The sequence below is a fragment of the Tursiops truncatus genome, chromosome 1, assembly GCF_011762595.2.
Source record: "Tursiops truncatus isolate mTurTru1 chromosome 1, mTurTru1.mat.Y, whole genome shotgun sequence".
Classification (NCBI taxonomy): domain Eukaryota; kingdom Metazoa; phylum Chordata; class Mammalia; order Artiodactyla; family Delphinidae; genus Tursiops; species Tursiops truncatus.
The window spans coordinates 72598890-72614028 of record NC_047034.1 but is presented as its reverse complement, the minus strand read 5'-3'; the positions used below and the strand labels follow the sequence as shown (position 1 = coordinate 72614028).

Sequence of the window (15139 nt, the reverse complement as noted above, 5' to 3'; positions counted from 1 at the left end):
AAGTAAGAATACTGGGATGCACCCACCAATAACATTTCTGCCCTCAAGGAGCTTCTAATCCTATGGGGACAGCATGCCCTGTGTAATATAGTGTCAGGCAATAAGTGCTTCAGAGAAAACACAGTAGGGTCCCAATCTGTGAAATGGGATTGTGGTGTTGATTCAATGAAACACTTAGCACAGAGCCTGGCTGCACCGCGCCTCAGTACACAGTAGTTCTACTGATGTTCCTTCCCCCAACAAATGTCAGCTTCTTCCCCCACCTCCAGCGAAAGAAAACATAAAACAGGACACATATGTCTGTTCCTTGAGCTCTTGGCCGTATTATCCATGTCAACGACTTGCTCTGGCTGCCTCTCTGCCAGGGTAACCTGCCTCTCCAGACTTCGTGGAGGCTCTGGTGCAGGAGGAACAGGTGGCAGACGAGGGGCACCCTTCTTCACCTGCCCCCATGCTCCCGACAGCCACAGGGAGCCCTGGGAGAGAAATTCCAGGAGCCCTACTGATGGGGCCCCTGGGAAAGAAATAGCATGCCCTCCATGCTGCCAGGACTCCCTCCCAGGGAGAGGGAAGTTGGAGAGGAGGGCCGATCAGCCCTGGCAAGTGGGTGTAACTTAGACAACTTCAAGAAGTTCCAGGGGTTGAATTTAGATGAATAAATCTAAAGGGATGATAAAATCGCAATCTGAGAGCCCTCAGGTCAGGCCTGTCTTCAGACACCTGGACTGAAGGTGTCCATTATAACTGGTGGGGGTCCCCTCTTCTCCATCCGCCAACCCTCACTTCCCTCACGCTCACCCACACACACTTCCTGCTGGCTTCCTGCCGCTGCCATCTCTTTCATCTCCCCCCTCATACCCTCTCTTCTTCCTCCCCCATCCTATTCCACACTCCCTTCTCAGGCTTCTCTGCCCACCTTACCCAGAAGCCCTCACCCAACACTTAGAAACGGGGGCTCCACCCCTGTGGCTGGCAGGACACTGGGACAGGGAGCGCGGAGGGAGTTTGTAGTCTTTCCCCATAGCAGCACAGTAATGAACCACGGCTAATTCCATAATGCTATTAATGTGATGCTCAGCTAGTTTGGAGGTAAACTGGCTTTTCTTTCCAGCAGACCTGGGACCCTAACCACCATTCTGAGTTCCAAGGAACTGGCTGTTCTGGGAAACCCATTGGGTTATGGCTGGAGAGCTGCCTGCCAGCCTGAGAACAAATGGCAGCCCTGGCTGGGACCCAGCTCACTGCATATGGCTGGGGGCCCACACTTGCCCATCTCCGGGCCTGAGAGGCTCATCCCTAAGAACGCTTCCAGCTCAAAAGCTCAATGTTCCTATGACTATTGTTAAAGAAAAACTGTACCCAGTCTGTCTGGGACAGAACTTTAGTGGGTGATATAATTTATAATCCCCTTCTGGGGAGAATTAGCATTCCTGATAACTGCTCAACTGATTATCTGATAAATTTTTAAAAGACTAAGACCTGTTCTGGGAATCCACTCATGGGCCCTACCAGCTGTCAGTCAGGAGTCTGTGTCCTTTAGCCAGGCTTTCTGTACCCTGTACAACAATGACTACCATTGTCTTTTCCTATAAAAGACCCCTACTATGAGTAAACCTTTGAATTAGGCTGCTGGAAAAAAAAAAACATTTTTCCCCCCAGCAGGATTATGATAAAACTTTGACACATGCTCATAATTAAAGAAAAGTTTTCGGGACTTCCCTGGTGGTGCAATGGTTAAGAATCTGCCTGCCAATGCAGGGAACACAGATTCGAGCCCTGGCCCGGGAAGATCCCACGTGCCGCAGAGCAACTAAGCCCGGGCGCTGCAACTACCAAGCCTGTGCTCTAGAGCCTGCAAGCCACAACTACTGAGCCTATGTGCCACAACTACTGAAGCCTGGGCACCTAGAGCCCGTGCTCCGCTGCAAGAGAAGCCACCGCAATGAGAAGCCTGCACACTGCAACGAAGAGTAGTCCCCACTCGCCGCAACTAGAGAAAGCCTGTGCTCAGCAACGAAGACCAAATGCATTCAAAAAATAAATAAATAAAAATTTTAAAAATTAGCCCTATTTAAAAAAATAAAGAAAAGTCTTTTTTATCAGTGGATCAGTAGGTTCTGGGGGGTTATTAAAGGTTTTTGAGCAGGTTGGTGATATGTTCAGAGCTAAGTCTCAGAGTCTAGGGAGAGTCACGAGGAAGCAAAGTACAGGATGGCTTGGGTAAGGGAGGACCAGGTGAGATGAGAAGGTAGCAAGCAACTGAGATGGTACAAGACTGAGATGGTGGCTTTGGGTATGGTGGGCAGAGGACCTGGAGAGGCTGGTGTGGCCAGGTGGAATCAGACTCCAAAGCTGCTCGGACCCCTGTGGGGACCAGGGCAGAGAGGAGTCAGAGATGCTGCTAAGCTTTCAGGCCTGGAGACTGGAAGAACGATGATGTCATTAACAGGGAAGGCAGGAGAAGGCACTAGTGTAGGGAAGATATGGGTGTGGTTTTGGTGTTACTCATTGATTTCATGGGGAAATTGTACTTGGATGAAGTATTTGAGGCAGGAACCCATCGTGGCAAGGATAAGGAGACAAAATCCTCAGCCAGTGGCACACACCACAGAGGTGTCTGCAGGTTTGATGTGGAGAGGAGGCGTGGCAAACAGAACGTCTCCTGTCCGTGGTGCCTCTGAAGTCAAGTGTGTCCACGGGCAGCTACCTTGCTCTTTAGAAAGGGGAGGTGCTCTTTGAGGACAGGCAGTAAGTATGAGGGCAGGTACCATCTCTTACTCATCTTGGTGTACCCAGAACACAGGGAGTGCCATCCAGCTGTGAGGGATGTGTTTCGTTACCTAAAACAGCGACAGGGGGATGTGTAGCATTGAGTGGGAGAAAAGGTGGGGACCTAGTATCTTTTTTATAGTCTCTCTGTGTGTCATTTACATATATATTACCTAGTAGCCCAGAGGTTAGCAATAAATTATAATTCTAGATTAACAATGGCAGTAACACTGCAAAGTCAGTGTGGGAAGATCTGATTGCATTAAATACAGAAATGACGTTGCCACCAGAGTTGACAAGTCATACAAGTGAGAGAAGAAAAGCCACGGGAATCAGGAAAACCAGAAACTGAGTTCCGACCCCGTGCCATCAGACCACCGCCGCACCTGCCCCCGCCTCCCTGGCAAATAAATGAATAAAAACAGTGTGACTCTAGTGGTAAAGTCTGGGCTGAAGCCTTTACAGCAAGACAGGCAGAGTAAATAAAGACTAGAACAATCTGAGTATTTTTATGATTAATAGGTTACAATTCCTCTTTTTTGTTTTTTTTGCTTAGAGGTTTGAAGAATTAAGATTGCATGTATTGTAAGAGATGGCTTTTCTCTGTTAAATCTATTAATTGTCCTCTCTTGAGAGGTTTGCAATTATGTCCCAATCAGCTCCTCCAAAGATCGGATCTTTCTCTGCGAATTCACTGAGAATTCACTGTGAGTTCTGTTTGACCCATGAGCCACTCCTGCTGGACACAGTGGGCTGCTTGGAGAGGACAGAGGATGGATGAGGTGTTGCCAGGGGAAGAAAGGTGGGCTTCTCTGAGACCAGGTCAAGGGGAGCTGAAGCCAGAGCAGGCCAAGCTCACAGCCAGTTTCCTTTCAATCAAGGTTAGGTAAAAGAGTCTTGCCAGCTTTGAGAATCCTCTCTCTGTGAGAGCCACTCCTTTCATGTTGTTTGTTTCTCTGGGAAAAGATATTAGATATTAAAGGGACATTTCAACAGATTTAAGTGTTCTCAGAAAAGTGAGATGTTATTCGATAAAAAGATGCCTTGTACTCATAGATGGGCAATAAATATTTGTTGATTTTATTTTCGGTCCCACTTTTCAAAAAGTAAGCGGACTTGAGGAGGATTTTAGAGAATTATTTTTGAAAGCTTGAAATTAGCGACCACAATTTCATCTCCTCGTACAATTATATTGCAGAAAAGTTGTTTATTTTCCTGTCACGTGAGGGAGTTGGCTTTCCTCGGCTTTATTTTCCTCTAATGTCTGATTCACAGAGTGAAAAATGGAGAGGACAAAGGAATAACATGATATACACAGTATATCCTTGGTTTCAAAAAGCAAATAGAATAAACAGAGAGGCTGTTAATGTCTCTGCTCTAAGAAACAGCTTCTGAGAAGGTTTTGGAGGCTAGACTCCCTTGCCTCTGACTCCTGCACTGAATTGTTCCAGGAGAATAGAGGCAACTTTGGTAATTTGCTCAATACTTAGCATGACTTCTGCACGCTTACTAGGGGCTTGAAGGAAAGCAGCTAGGTTACAGGGCTCTGGGTGGAACCCGGCTGGCCTACCCACGGGTATGGCCCTCAATCCTGCCATCTTGATGATACAAATCATGTTTTTGCTTGTACCACGGACACCTCAGCGCCAGGATGTACCATATACAACCATCTGTATGGCAGCGACATTAGACTATTTGCCTGTACCCCTTCTTTTTAACATCTGTGGAGGCTCTTTAAAGAATCCAGTACATGTAATCAAAGACCAAACAATCAAACACCATAAATAATTCTGCTGAGAAACTGGAGAGGCCTTGGCAACTTCCCATTCCCCCACGCCTCCCTCTGAGTGAGCACGCTCACCCTTTGTCACTCTCCCTCTCTTTTTGTTCTCCCTTCCTGCCTTTGTCTCTATTTAGAACACATTTTTACTGTGCTGCAACATCCATCACTGAATATTTTCTCCAGCTTTCAAAAACCCCAATCAAAATCTCGTTGCTCGTGGGTCTCCTAACCCACTTTAATCCTAAATGAGAAACTTGTCAGAGCGGCCAAGACCCCAGCACAGGGTCTTGCTTCGCTCTCCTTTCGGAAAGAGGAGAGTTTTGCAGGAAATCATACTACTGACCTTCGTTCAGCCTGCAGCTCTAAAGAATTTTCCATAAAAGCTGTCATTAAATAAACAGCTTCTGCCATGCTCATTTGGCCTGCTGTTATCCTGGAAGGCTCGTTTCTGTCTCTTCTAAATGGGCCTTTTCTTCTCTGACAATTCAGTGGGGTGTCAGACTTTTAGCAGCTAAATGATCTCCCCATTCCCGCTTATATTCAGTTTTTCACCCTCCTTACCCACTTTCATGACGTTACAAGGGAGAAACGTTATTTGGAAAACCCAAAAGGGGGAAAATTGGGTGATGACATTTTGATGAACGTTATTTAGGAGTGATTGTCTGTAATGATTTTTTTTAAAGGGTTGGATTTAGATACATTCCCAATATCGTTTTTAAGACTTTCTACTGCCCTTCCTAAGGAGAATCATGAAAACATTTAAGCATAAGCAAAAACACCTCATGCTGGGTGATCTACTCTGTACCATTAGGCAAGGGGGGCGGGTTACATCATTGTATGCTATAGATTTAATTATCAGGAAAATTATTTGGTTGCCTGAGCCACGCACAGTGATTTAAGAGAAGACAGGAGCCTTCAGCGTTGGGACATCGTGCCCATTTTGCGCTGGCTGTTTGCATGTGTCTGGGGCTCCCTCAACCCTCCACTGAAGGGTGTGGCCCTAACCCACTGTGGCTACTTTCTGACTGGCTCCCATGTTGGTCTTAAGTCCTCCGTTAAGACGTGGACAGTGGCGTTTTACCCGTTTGGTGAGCTGAGTGTCCATCATGAAGTTGTGAACGTGCTTCTCTGCTTTGGTGAGTTCCAGCTTTCGGGCCACCACGGCCACCACCAGGGCAGTACAGCCCGCACCCTGTGAGGGGACAGCAAAAGGACCAGAGGAGAGAGCACATCATTAAGAGGCAGGGCTCAGGCGGAAGACTCCACGTGCCCCGGGCCCACGATGGGGTCTCCAGGAGTGGAGTGGGGACTTGAATTCTGGCTGGACAAGGCCAAGCCACAAAACCCATCAGGGTCCTGATTCCCGCACCCATGAAGGGGTCTGCGGTGCTCCTGGCTTAGCTGCAGAGCTGACCTCTGGGAGACTGAGCCTTCGTAAAGCTGGCCACTTCTTCATGGAGCAGGATACTGGATGGGGCTGAGGCTCGGGGGAATTTAAAACACCGAACGATCACTTGGTCATCTGCCAGGGTGTGCAGGGAGGACAGAAAATCCACACACGCTCCCCCTCCCTCACGCGTAACCCAGCCCCACTGCCAGCTCCAGAGCAGGGGGCCAGGAGGAAAGAAAGCCGTGCAGTATGGATGGATCACCTGTTGGTGGTGGAGAGTTTTCCTGAAAATAATCTAAGGAAGAGGCAAAGCATCACCCCGCCAAGACTGCTTCCCAGGGCTACACTGGTTGGCATGAGTCTGTGAACCCAGTGACTGAGCTTGCTCCCAGTTGGGTCTTTTCACTGGAGGTCTAGCCTAGGACTCAGCGCAAGAAATTCAGTTCCTCTTTGCTTTCACCAGGAGGCTCATGAATTCACCATCTTTCAGAGATTTCAAAGATGATAACAACACGCCTGCCTCAAATCAGGATTTTAAGGGAACCCGCAGAAGGCGTCAGTATTCTCCAGAGCAGAATTCTTATTCTGCTCTGGAAGGTCCACTCCAGGGAAGCCCAGGGAGAGTGAGTAAAAGAGGCCGCTTCCTCAGGACTCACTTCCTCCCTCCTAATCCTCTGGGCGCATGCTTGACTGTCTGAGAAATGAGCAGAAATGGGCTCATCCCAACATTCTTCCAAAGGACTTTGAAGTCCTCTTTGCTGTGCATCTTGGCCTGGTCGGGGTGGGGGTGGTGGGTGGGAATCGAGACAGAACTGCCCTTGCCCTGCTTCTCCTGCAGGCAGCAGACGACAGCCCCGCCCTTGCCTGGTTCTTGGAAGAGAGCACACGCCCCTCGGTGACCATCACCCTCTTTCTGCACGTGGGGCCCTGCACCATCCTGACCTCCACTCATGGAAAGCGACAATAAGCTCAGAAAAGTCAGCAGTCTGATCCTCTAGACGCCAAACAGTAATTATAGTTGCCACAGAGCTCAGTTTAGCAGTTGAGGTCCTAGGATTGAAGGAATCCACCAACAACATTTGCGGCTCACCCAGTTTAACGGAATACATAGGGAACCTTAAAGACTGTTTTCAAAGGTACTATAATCCGTACCAGAGTTGGGCGGAATGCACATGGTAGATCAATCCCCTACTCTCTCCTTCATAATCTCTTTCCTTTGCCACAGGTTGGCAAAGGTTGGTCGGTGCAAGGTCTTGGCACGGGTGAAGTTGGCAACGCTTTCCCCTAGCTTTTTACAAGGGTTCCCATGAAAACAATCTCATGTTTCTAGGTACACTTGGTCAGCCACCCATTTCTAGCACAACAAACTGAAAAGAAAGGAGCCTGTGTGAACTTTCCTCTTCTGACCTCATTTTCCTTTCTTGTTCAGGGACGGCCCTGTTTTCTTGGCATCTGTGACTTGCAGGAGACTCTGTGCCCAGTTTTCAAAGGATATGTATGGGCCCTTGGACAGCCTGGTCTGCAGGTGTCATCAATTGAGCCAGGCCTCTAAAAGCAAAAAATAGCTTAAAAAGAAGCTGTTCTAGAGGGAAGATGTGTGCTCCATTTCCCCTCAAGCAGACCGAGTATATAATCCCTCTCTTTTGTATGGAGCTACAAAAGAACTTTGGGCTGAACGCCCAAAAAAGGGATATATCGCCGTGTTAAAAACGGAACGTCAGATGGAGAGGGTTCTTCCCAGGCTCCAGGCTTCCTCATTTCCCTGAGTGCAGGGAAACTCTGCTTAAATCACTCCTGAAAGCTGGGGGCAGAATTAGCCTGAAGGAGTCTCCCTGCTCACCACGCCACGTTGGAGGTTTCATTAAAACAATCAACCATCCACAATCCCGAAGTTCCAGGGTCTAGCTGGATTGCTCCATGGTTCTCGCTAGGGCTCACAACCTAGGCTGCTGAATGCAGAAGGGTTCTAATGAGAAGCTAGAGTGTTCTAACTAAGGAAGCGTCTATCTTATATGATTAAGATTCATTTCTGCACGGAGGCAGGAGGCTGGGCTAGATGACATTTCCCGGTTTCTTTCAACTTGAAGATGTCAAGGCTCTCCTATGAATATTTCTCTGAAGAATGCTTGGTTCTTAGCCCCTAATTCTAACTTGAACAGATAACAGTGGATACTTTCAACTTTTCTTTTAGAAAATCCATCATCTGGCTGAATTAGGGAAGTAGCCAATAATGAAGCCTAATCTGGTCATTCCCATTAAGAGGCAACCTTGTAAAGATGGGGTCAGACGTCAGCAACCTTCAGAAAGTGGTGTTCAGGGTGCTGAAATACAAACTGATCCTCTCCAGTGTGTGTGTGTGTGTGTGTGTGTGTGTGTGAGAGAGAGAGAGAGAGAGAGAGAGAGAGAGAGAGAGAGAGAGAGAGAGGGAGAAGAGTGGGGGAGGGGAGGGAAGGGAAAGGAAGGGAAGGGGAGAGGGGAGATGCAGAGAGATATAGAGCTGGAGCAGAGACTGAGAGAGGGAACAAGTTGTGCTGCCTCCTCAGCAGCATGGGACAGACAGGGGAAGTGGAAAGGAAGAAGCAGACAAATAGGAAAAAAGGATGGGCTGATGGGAATTGAGTGGAAGGCAGGAAGGACAAGGAGCCTAAGACTTGAGTCAGAAGCTGATGGTCAACTTTGGCTCTTTAGAGGAAATAAAGGAAGCACTATGGGATTCCCCCTCCCTCCTGCTGTATTCACCTTTCATGTGGTATAATGATCACCTGTGTTCCTTTTGGGCCTTTTTACTTAGATGAGTTTATCAGCCTGACAGGGCCCTGTTAGCAGTTTGGGAATGCTTATGTGATACGGCAGGGATGCGGGTTGGTTTTAAGAGACAAATTGCCAAGGGCTTGGCTGATCTGGGTGTGTGAGAGCTCCTGCTGTCCTAGCTGTCCTCGTGTGGAATCTCAAAAATGGTTGGTGGGCAGGGGGGCCATGTGAGGAGAGATCGGAGTGGGACAGAAGAGGGTAAGCAGCTGCTGGGATGACTTCCATGGGGTCAGACTGTGCAGCAAATCCATGACTCAGACTTTTGCCTTCAGAGGTGCCAAGTCCTGAATCCTTTTTGACACCAGCTGAATTCCCTGGGTCTTCTGTGTCCAACACTATTTCCATGGGAGGGCTGTGGGAGGGGAGAGGGTTCACCTCTAATGAGGTCGTACTTGCCAAGGTACGTGGTGAGCAGAGTACAGGAGTGAACACAGAGAGGAGCGGCTGGCCTGCGGTCAGCATGCCTAACTCATCCATAGATCTGGACCCAAATCAGAGACCCAGTCTCCTCCACTCTGGTCCTCCTACTCCTTGTTTCCAAGAGACATTTTCCAGCTGGAAAACCTTAGAGTCTCAAAAAACAAGTATCCCAAGGGGAAAAGTATGAGGTGTACTTAACTAAAGAAGCAAAAAATAAAATAAAATAAAACATAAATGAAAGTGACAAATGGAGGCGGGAAGCCTGGAGGATTTACAGTTGGATTCTGTTTCTGCAACAGATACCATGTAACAACTAAAATAACATCAATTGGTTTGAAACCAAGGTGTTTCAGGGAGAAGCTCATCCTCTAAAACTGACATTAAGCAGATGTCTTACTGAGCCCTCTTTTTCCCTCCTCCCCAAATGACTCAATTCGTGCTACCTTTTACTTCATCATCCCTTTCCTTTTGCAGTTCAAAGAAGCCTCTCTCATGAAGCCTCGGGGAAAAGCTCAGTGACCCCCACAGATATCCTGGAAGCTTTTGTCTGTTTGTCCCTAACTCATGAAGGGTCCACAGAGTGAGTCCAGCTTCAGAAACTGGCTATATTGAAATGGGATTCCTACCAAGGAGTCTTGGGGGCCCAAAAGTCTTCCAGATGCCTGCAGAACCAAAAAGCCTTCAAAGGCCCATTCTGGATACTAAATATTGCCAGCTTTCTCTCTGCCTTGTAACTGTCATCATAAAATTCTTTATGGAAAGATGATGCACTTTGAGATACCTGCTTTTGTGGGTGAAATCTCTCATACACACCAGGTCTGTGCCAACAACGTCAAGTTGTTCAGACAATTATATACCCTGCTTAATGGTTGATAATTACACCGTTACTGGGATTGCCAAGAGAAAACAATGATTAAGACTATTTACAGCCCGCACACACAAATTCTTCCTTTCCCTTCCCGAGCAGGCCTTGCCTTGGCCTGCCTGGTGTCCATGGTAACCAAACAGGAAGCCCTACCTTTAGTAAAGGCACTTGCAATAATAATCAGGAGATGTACAAAGTGTCGGGAGGCTGGGAGAGGGGAGGAAGGGATTCTCAGCCATGCGAAACCCTGGAAAGGAGTGACTCAGCTGGAAAAGTCACATTTGTTAGTAAAAATGCCACCAGGGTTCCTCACTGTCAGACCCCAGAGGGAGGCAGCTGATTTTCATTTGGGTAAACACACTGACAATGAGAGGAGGGGAGCTCCCCGTCCCTGTCATAGATAGGTGTATATTTACGCAGCAGGGTTTGTGCGAAAGGAGAAGGCAAAAGGCATGTGCTGTATTTTTAATATGGGGGGTGGGTATCGGTTCCTCCTCACTTGTTTGTTCTTTCCACTTTGATCACACCTCTCTCCACAAGAAATAAACACTCCTTTCCAAGGAGCTGCTACAGCCCCAGCGGTGCTGAAGACCACACCCCAGGAGAAGGCAGGGAGGGGCCCAGGGGTCCTGCCCACCACCCCCCCGAGCCGCGCCAGCGCAGAAGCCCGGAGATGCAGGAGTGAAGGACCCAGGGAAATGGTGGCTATGGGGCCGCTTCTTGGATGGGGCACAGCTCCGTGCTGAGAGGGCGAATGGCTGGTATTTAAAAATAACGGAGGCTCCACACAGGGCCATCCACCTAGTGGCAGCCCGGCTCCGTGCGGGCCTGGCTGAGAGCTGGTGCCGAGGCACAAAGCTTGCGCCCCACGAGCGGCTCTGAGACAGGACAGCTTTGGCCTTCGGGCGGCATTTCATTCCCTTCTGGAAGGAAGAATCATTCCTTGGTTTCCTGGTGACAGCTGGAGCTGTGCCAGATAGACTCCTACTAACCGATGGGAGGTATTTGTTCTGAGGCCTTACACTTACCCGTGATTTACCCCAACCCCGGCGCTAAGCCTTTTCTCATTAACTGCTGCCCAGGACCTGCCAATATGCACCGGCTCTGGATTTCAGTCGAAAGGGGAGAAGACGGTGTCCAGTCGTGACATGGCAGCGCTGGACCCCTCCTGCTCACCAGCCCCACGGCCCCAGGCCTCTGACCCTATGGCCTCTGCTGCTCTGAGCTGCCTTGTCACCGAGATCAGTCCCAGGAGGCCACCAGGCTGGTGAGGGCTTAACCCCCTTCCCACTGCAGAAAGGAGTCACTTCCCTTTCAGAAGGAGGGTCTTTTGTGTCCTCCTGGAGAAGTGGGGGTGGTGACTGAAATCTGAGGGAGCCCTGGAAGGATTTTGATGATGGGGGGCACAGAGAGGGCCCCCTGGGGAGGGCTGCCGTAACCAGCCGCGGAGACCTAGGACCAAGTGACAGGCCTCCTGTCCACCCTCACCCCCACGACACCCAGGCTTAGCTGCCCGCTCCTTCTCTGAGCCTCGGCTTCCTCTTCTGAAAGGAGGACCCGGTGTGTTTATTCTGGACTCTGGGGTTCTGGGAAGGAGGTCAAAGAGCAGGGCTGCCTGTCCCGGCCAGAAAGCACAGCAAGGAGACGAGCCCTCACCCCCGGCCAGTGAAGGAGTAGCGGCGGCAGGGACGTCGAGGGCTCGCCAGCACTGAAGGCGGCGCAGCTCCTTGTTGCTGATGGAGTGCGTTAACACAAAGCATTGCAGTTTATCCCCATCACCAGCCAGGGAGGAGGGTAGAGCAGGCCTCCCATCCGCACTTTGTACTCGAGCATGCTGAGGTCCAGCAGGCTAAGTGCCCTGCCTGGAGTCCACAGTGAGGTCATGGGGTCAGAGGCCTGCGGCTGTGGGGCTGGTGAGCAGGAGGGGTCCAGCGCTGCAGCGAGCAACAGGGACTCAGACTCTGGGGTCCAACTCCCTACCCACGTCTCTCCCAAACTCCGTACTGTGTGGCCATGTGATGGGCACGAGTGTGTGCAGGGGTGGGGGATGGCAGGGTGATGGGCGGGAGGAATATACACCTTGAAAGGAGGCAGCACAGCTGCTGGACACCTGGGGAGAGATGGGGATACAGTCACAGGCTAGCTGGGTGCCAACTCTGGGAGGGAACTGGCACTCGGAATCTGGCACCTCAGCATTTGGATGCAGAGGCCAAGAGTTGGCCCAGGGCCATGTCATCAAACCAAGACCGAACCAGTGGCCAACCCAGTCTAGGACACGGGTCTCTCATGGCCGGCTCAGTGAGCTCTAGCTATACTCTATCAGATGTGGTACCAAGGTCTGCGGGGCCCAGGCGACAGGAAAGAGGACAATGAACTTAAGCCCTGATGCTCACTGGGGCTGGTGGATGGGAGCAGAGGGTAAGACCCACGGCCAGCTTCTCTCGGCCCATTTCTGGGGGGCTAGGAAGAGGCCATTAGCTGTCAGGAACCGGGACATGGTCCTATCTTAGACAAGGAAATGAAACAGTGAGAAGCCACGCAGATTTCCCATCCGCCTTTCTACGTGCAGGGACACACACGCTGGCCTGTTAACTAGCAGCTGGCCCCCTGCGCCCACCATAAAGGCGCTACTCCTAGCAGCATTCGGTGGGTGGGGAAGGGTAACTGGCCGAGGCAGGTACTCACCATGATGCCCGTGAGAAGACAGACACCTTTCCCACAGTATGTGTGGGGCACCATATCCCCATAACCAATGGAAAGGAATGTGATAGAGATGAGCCACATGGCACCCAGAAAGTTACTAGTTACGTCTTGCTGGTCATGGTACCTGCCGGGGGGGAAGACAGGAGTTAGTTAGTGGAACTGCCATTCCCGGGAGTAAAGGCTCTGGGCAAACCTGGACAGAGGAGGAAATGTGACATTTTGCTGAGATGGAGACAGCAGCGATGGTGGCACACGGATCTCTTCAGGAGACTGAAGCTGCCGCAGCTCTGCCCACCCAGGTCCTGCCTACAGTTCTCCGTCCATCCCCCCAACCCCCCACCACGAGCTTGGTCCCAGCGGTAACGTGTTTCGTCATGATTTGCACCATATCACAGACGTCCTTTCAGTAAAATACCTTTGGATGAAATCATGCAGTAACAAAATTTAGATTTTCCCTTCCAAGCTGACAGTCTAAATGTATGTGGATGTGATTAATCTGAAATCACGAGCTCCTGAACAAGGAAAATGTCAAAAAAAAATCACCAAACGCATTTAGCAATTTCCCCTAAGAAGGCTGATGGAGCCCAAAGACTGGCACCTCCCAGGTGTCTGGAGGGAGGCTGCGGTAGCCGGGGCTCTCTTGGAGCTGTTTCCAGGGGGAGGCTCTGGAGTCTCCACGGAGCCATGGCCTCCTCTTCTGAGCTGGATGGAGGCTCGTGGCTGTCCTGCCCTGGGAGTAAGCAGCTGGAAACGTATCACCACCATTCCCTCTGCCGGATACCCATTCCACCCCGTCCTTTTCCTCCCTCCCTTCATCCCCAAACACCAAGGCCCGCTGTGGGCCAGGCTCTGTGCCAGGCACTGAGATAGAAAGATGAACAGGATACAGCCCCTGCCTTAGGGTTCTCAGCCCAGGGCAAGGGTCCATCAAGGAAGCAGACATTTGTGAAAGCGTCAGTAAGTGAGCGGACGAGGCACCTGGAGGACGGGAGGGGAAGGGCAATGACCTCGACTCAAATGCAGGAGGATTAGTCAGAGGCTTGAGTTTTCCAGGCCGGCTGGGGGAAGGGAGTTCCAGGCAGAGGAAATGCTCTTATGCAAAGCCAGGGCCCAACCTGAGTGCAGCAGGTGGGCCTGGCTGCACCTGGGGTGGCAGGGCAGATGAAGGTGGGTCCTTTCTCAAAATGTTCTCTAACAGGATGAGCCTGAATGACAGGGATGTCACTCCTTGATAAACTCTTCCCATCAGCCTCTTGGAGGCCACTGGATGGGAAAGGTGAGATGGGGCCAGGGAGACCAAACCATCCTGGTTGGATAGAGCAGAAAGCCATTTAGGAACCTGAATCTACAGAACTGAGTTACCAGCAAGGCTTACATGACGTGCTTGGGATGGGGTCTGGTACAAGGAGGCCCCCAGAAAGTATTAGCTGCTACCGTCAGTGCTCTCCCTGAGCCCCACACCCCCACCAACAGGGTCTGGCGCCCAGTGGGCAACTGACAAATGTTGCTTTTCTTACCCTTACCCCCCGCCCCAGGTCAGGTGTGCTGGCAAGGCTGCAGATACAGGTGCATCTGGAGATGATCGTAAAAGGAGGCAGAAGTCTGCTAATCAGAAAGGAGGTGGAGGGCACGTAAGTGGGGAACACCAAGGGCACTCTGACGGATACCGTTTATTGACTCACACTGTGTTAGCAGGAGCCACACGATGCAAACTACCCTGTGGCTAGCTAGCACTCTGTGTACAAACGCTCAGATTCTCACAACATCCTGTCAAGTGTTTTTGCAGGTAAGCAACTGGAAGCACAGAGGCATTGAGTGACTTGCCTGAAAACACACAGGAAGTAACCAAAGCAAAGCCCATGCCCTTTTCGCTATTCCTTCAGCATCAGGGAGATGGAAGCGACTGCTGTGTGCCTTGGGGAATGATGAGGAAGTGTTAGCAACAGGAGGGCACCTGGGCTCCAGTAGCAAGTGATGAGGTAGCTATGGAGACCAAGGGTCTGAGTTTGGAAGGCCTTGAATTCCAGGATAAGAGGTTTGGATCTGTTCTTAGAGGCCTTGGAAATGATTCTTGGTTCTTGAGCAGATGAATGACAAGATGACATGGCCCACTGGGAAGACTGGTCTGTAGGTGGTAAGTAGACAGATTAAAAAGATGCAGCACAGGGGTGGGGTAGCCAGGTGGGAAGCAAATGCGCAAAGCCAGGAGGGAGGTGCAGGCAGCAACCTTCATGGCCCACCTGAGCCTGGCCCGAGCAGATCCCGGTAAGCACATCGTTGGTGGGCCGTCCAGCCCCAGCTTGAATCCTCTACCAGCAACTAGAGGAGGGTGGCTTTAGCCTTTCACAGCTGTCTGCACAAGGGCATGCATGCCCAGAACTCTAGGGGTGACATCTGA

General features: G+C 50.5%; 1 protein-coding gene across 3 annotated transcripts in view; it reads right to left on the bottom strand.

The window, feature by feature from the left end:
- The window catches only part of KCNN3 (potassium calcium-activated channel subfamily N member 3), a 220271-nt gene that overhangs the window by 14249 nt on the left and 190883 nt on the right, over positions 1-15139 (bottom strand). For all 3 annotated transcript variants that reach the window (XM_019919766.3, XM_033858005.2, XM_033858010.2), the window contains exons 4-5: positions 12724-12865; positions 5634-5744 (exon numbers count right to left, since the gene is read on the bottom strand). In XM_019919766.3, coding sequence (XP_019775325.1) covers positions 5634-5744; positions 12724-12865 — 253 coding nt within the window. The remainder of the gene's footprint in view (positions 1-5633; positions 5745-12723; positions 12866-15139) is intronic.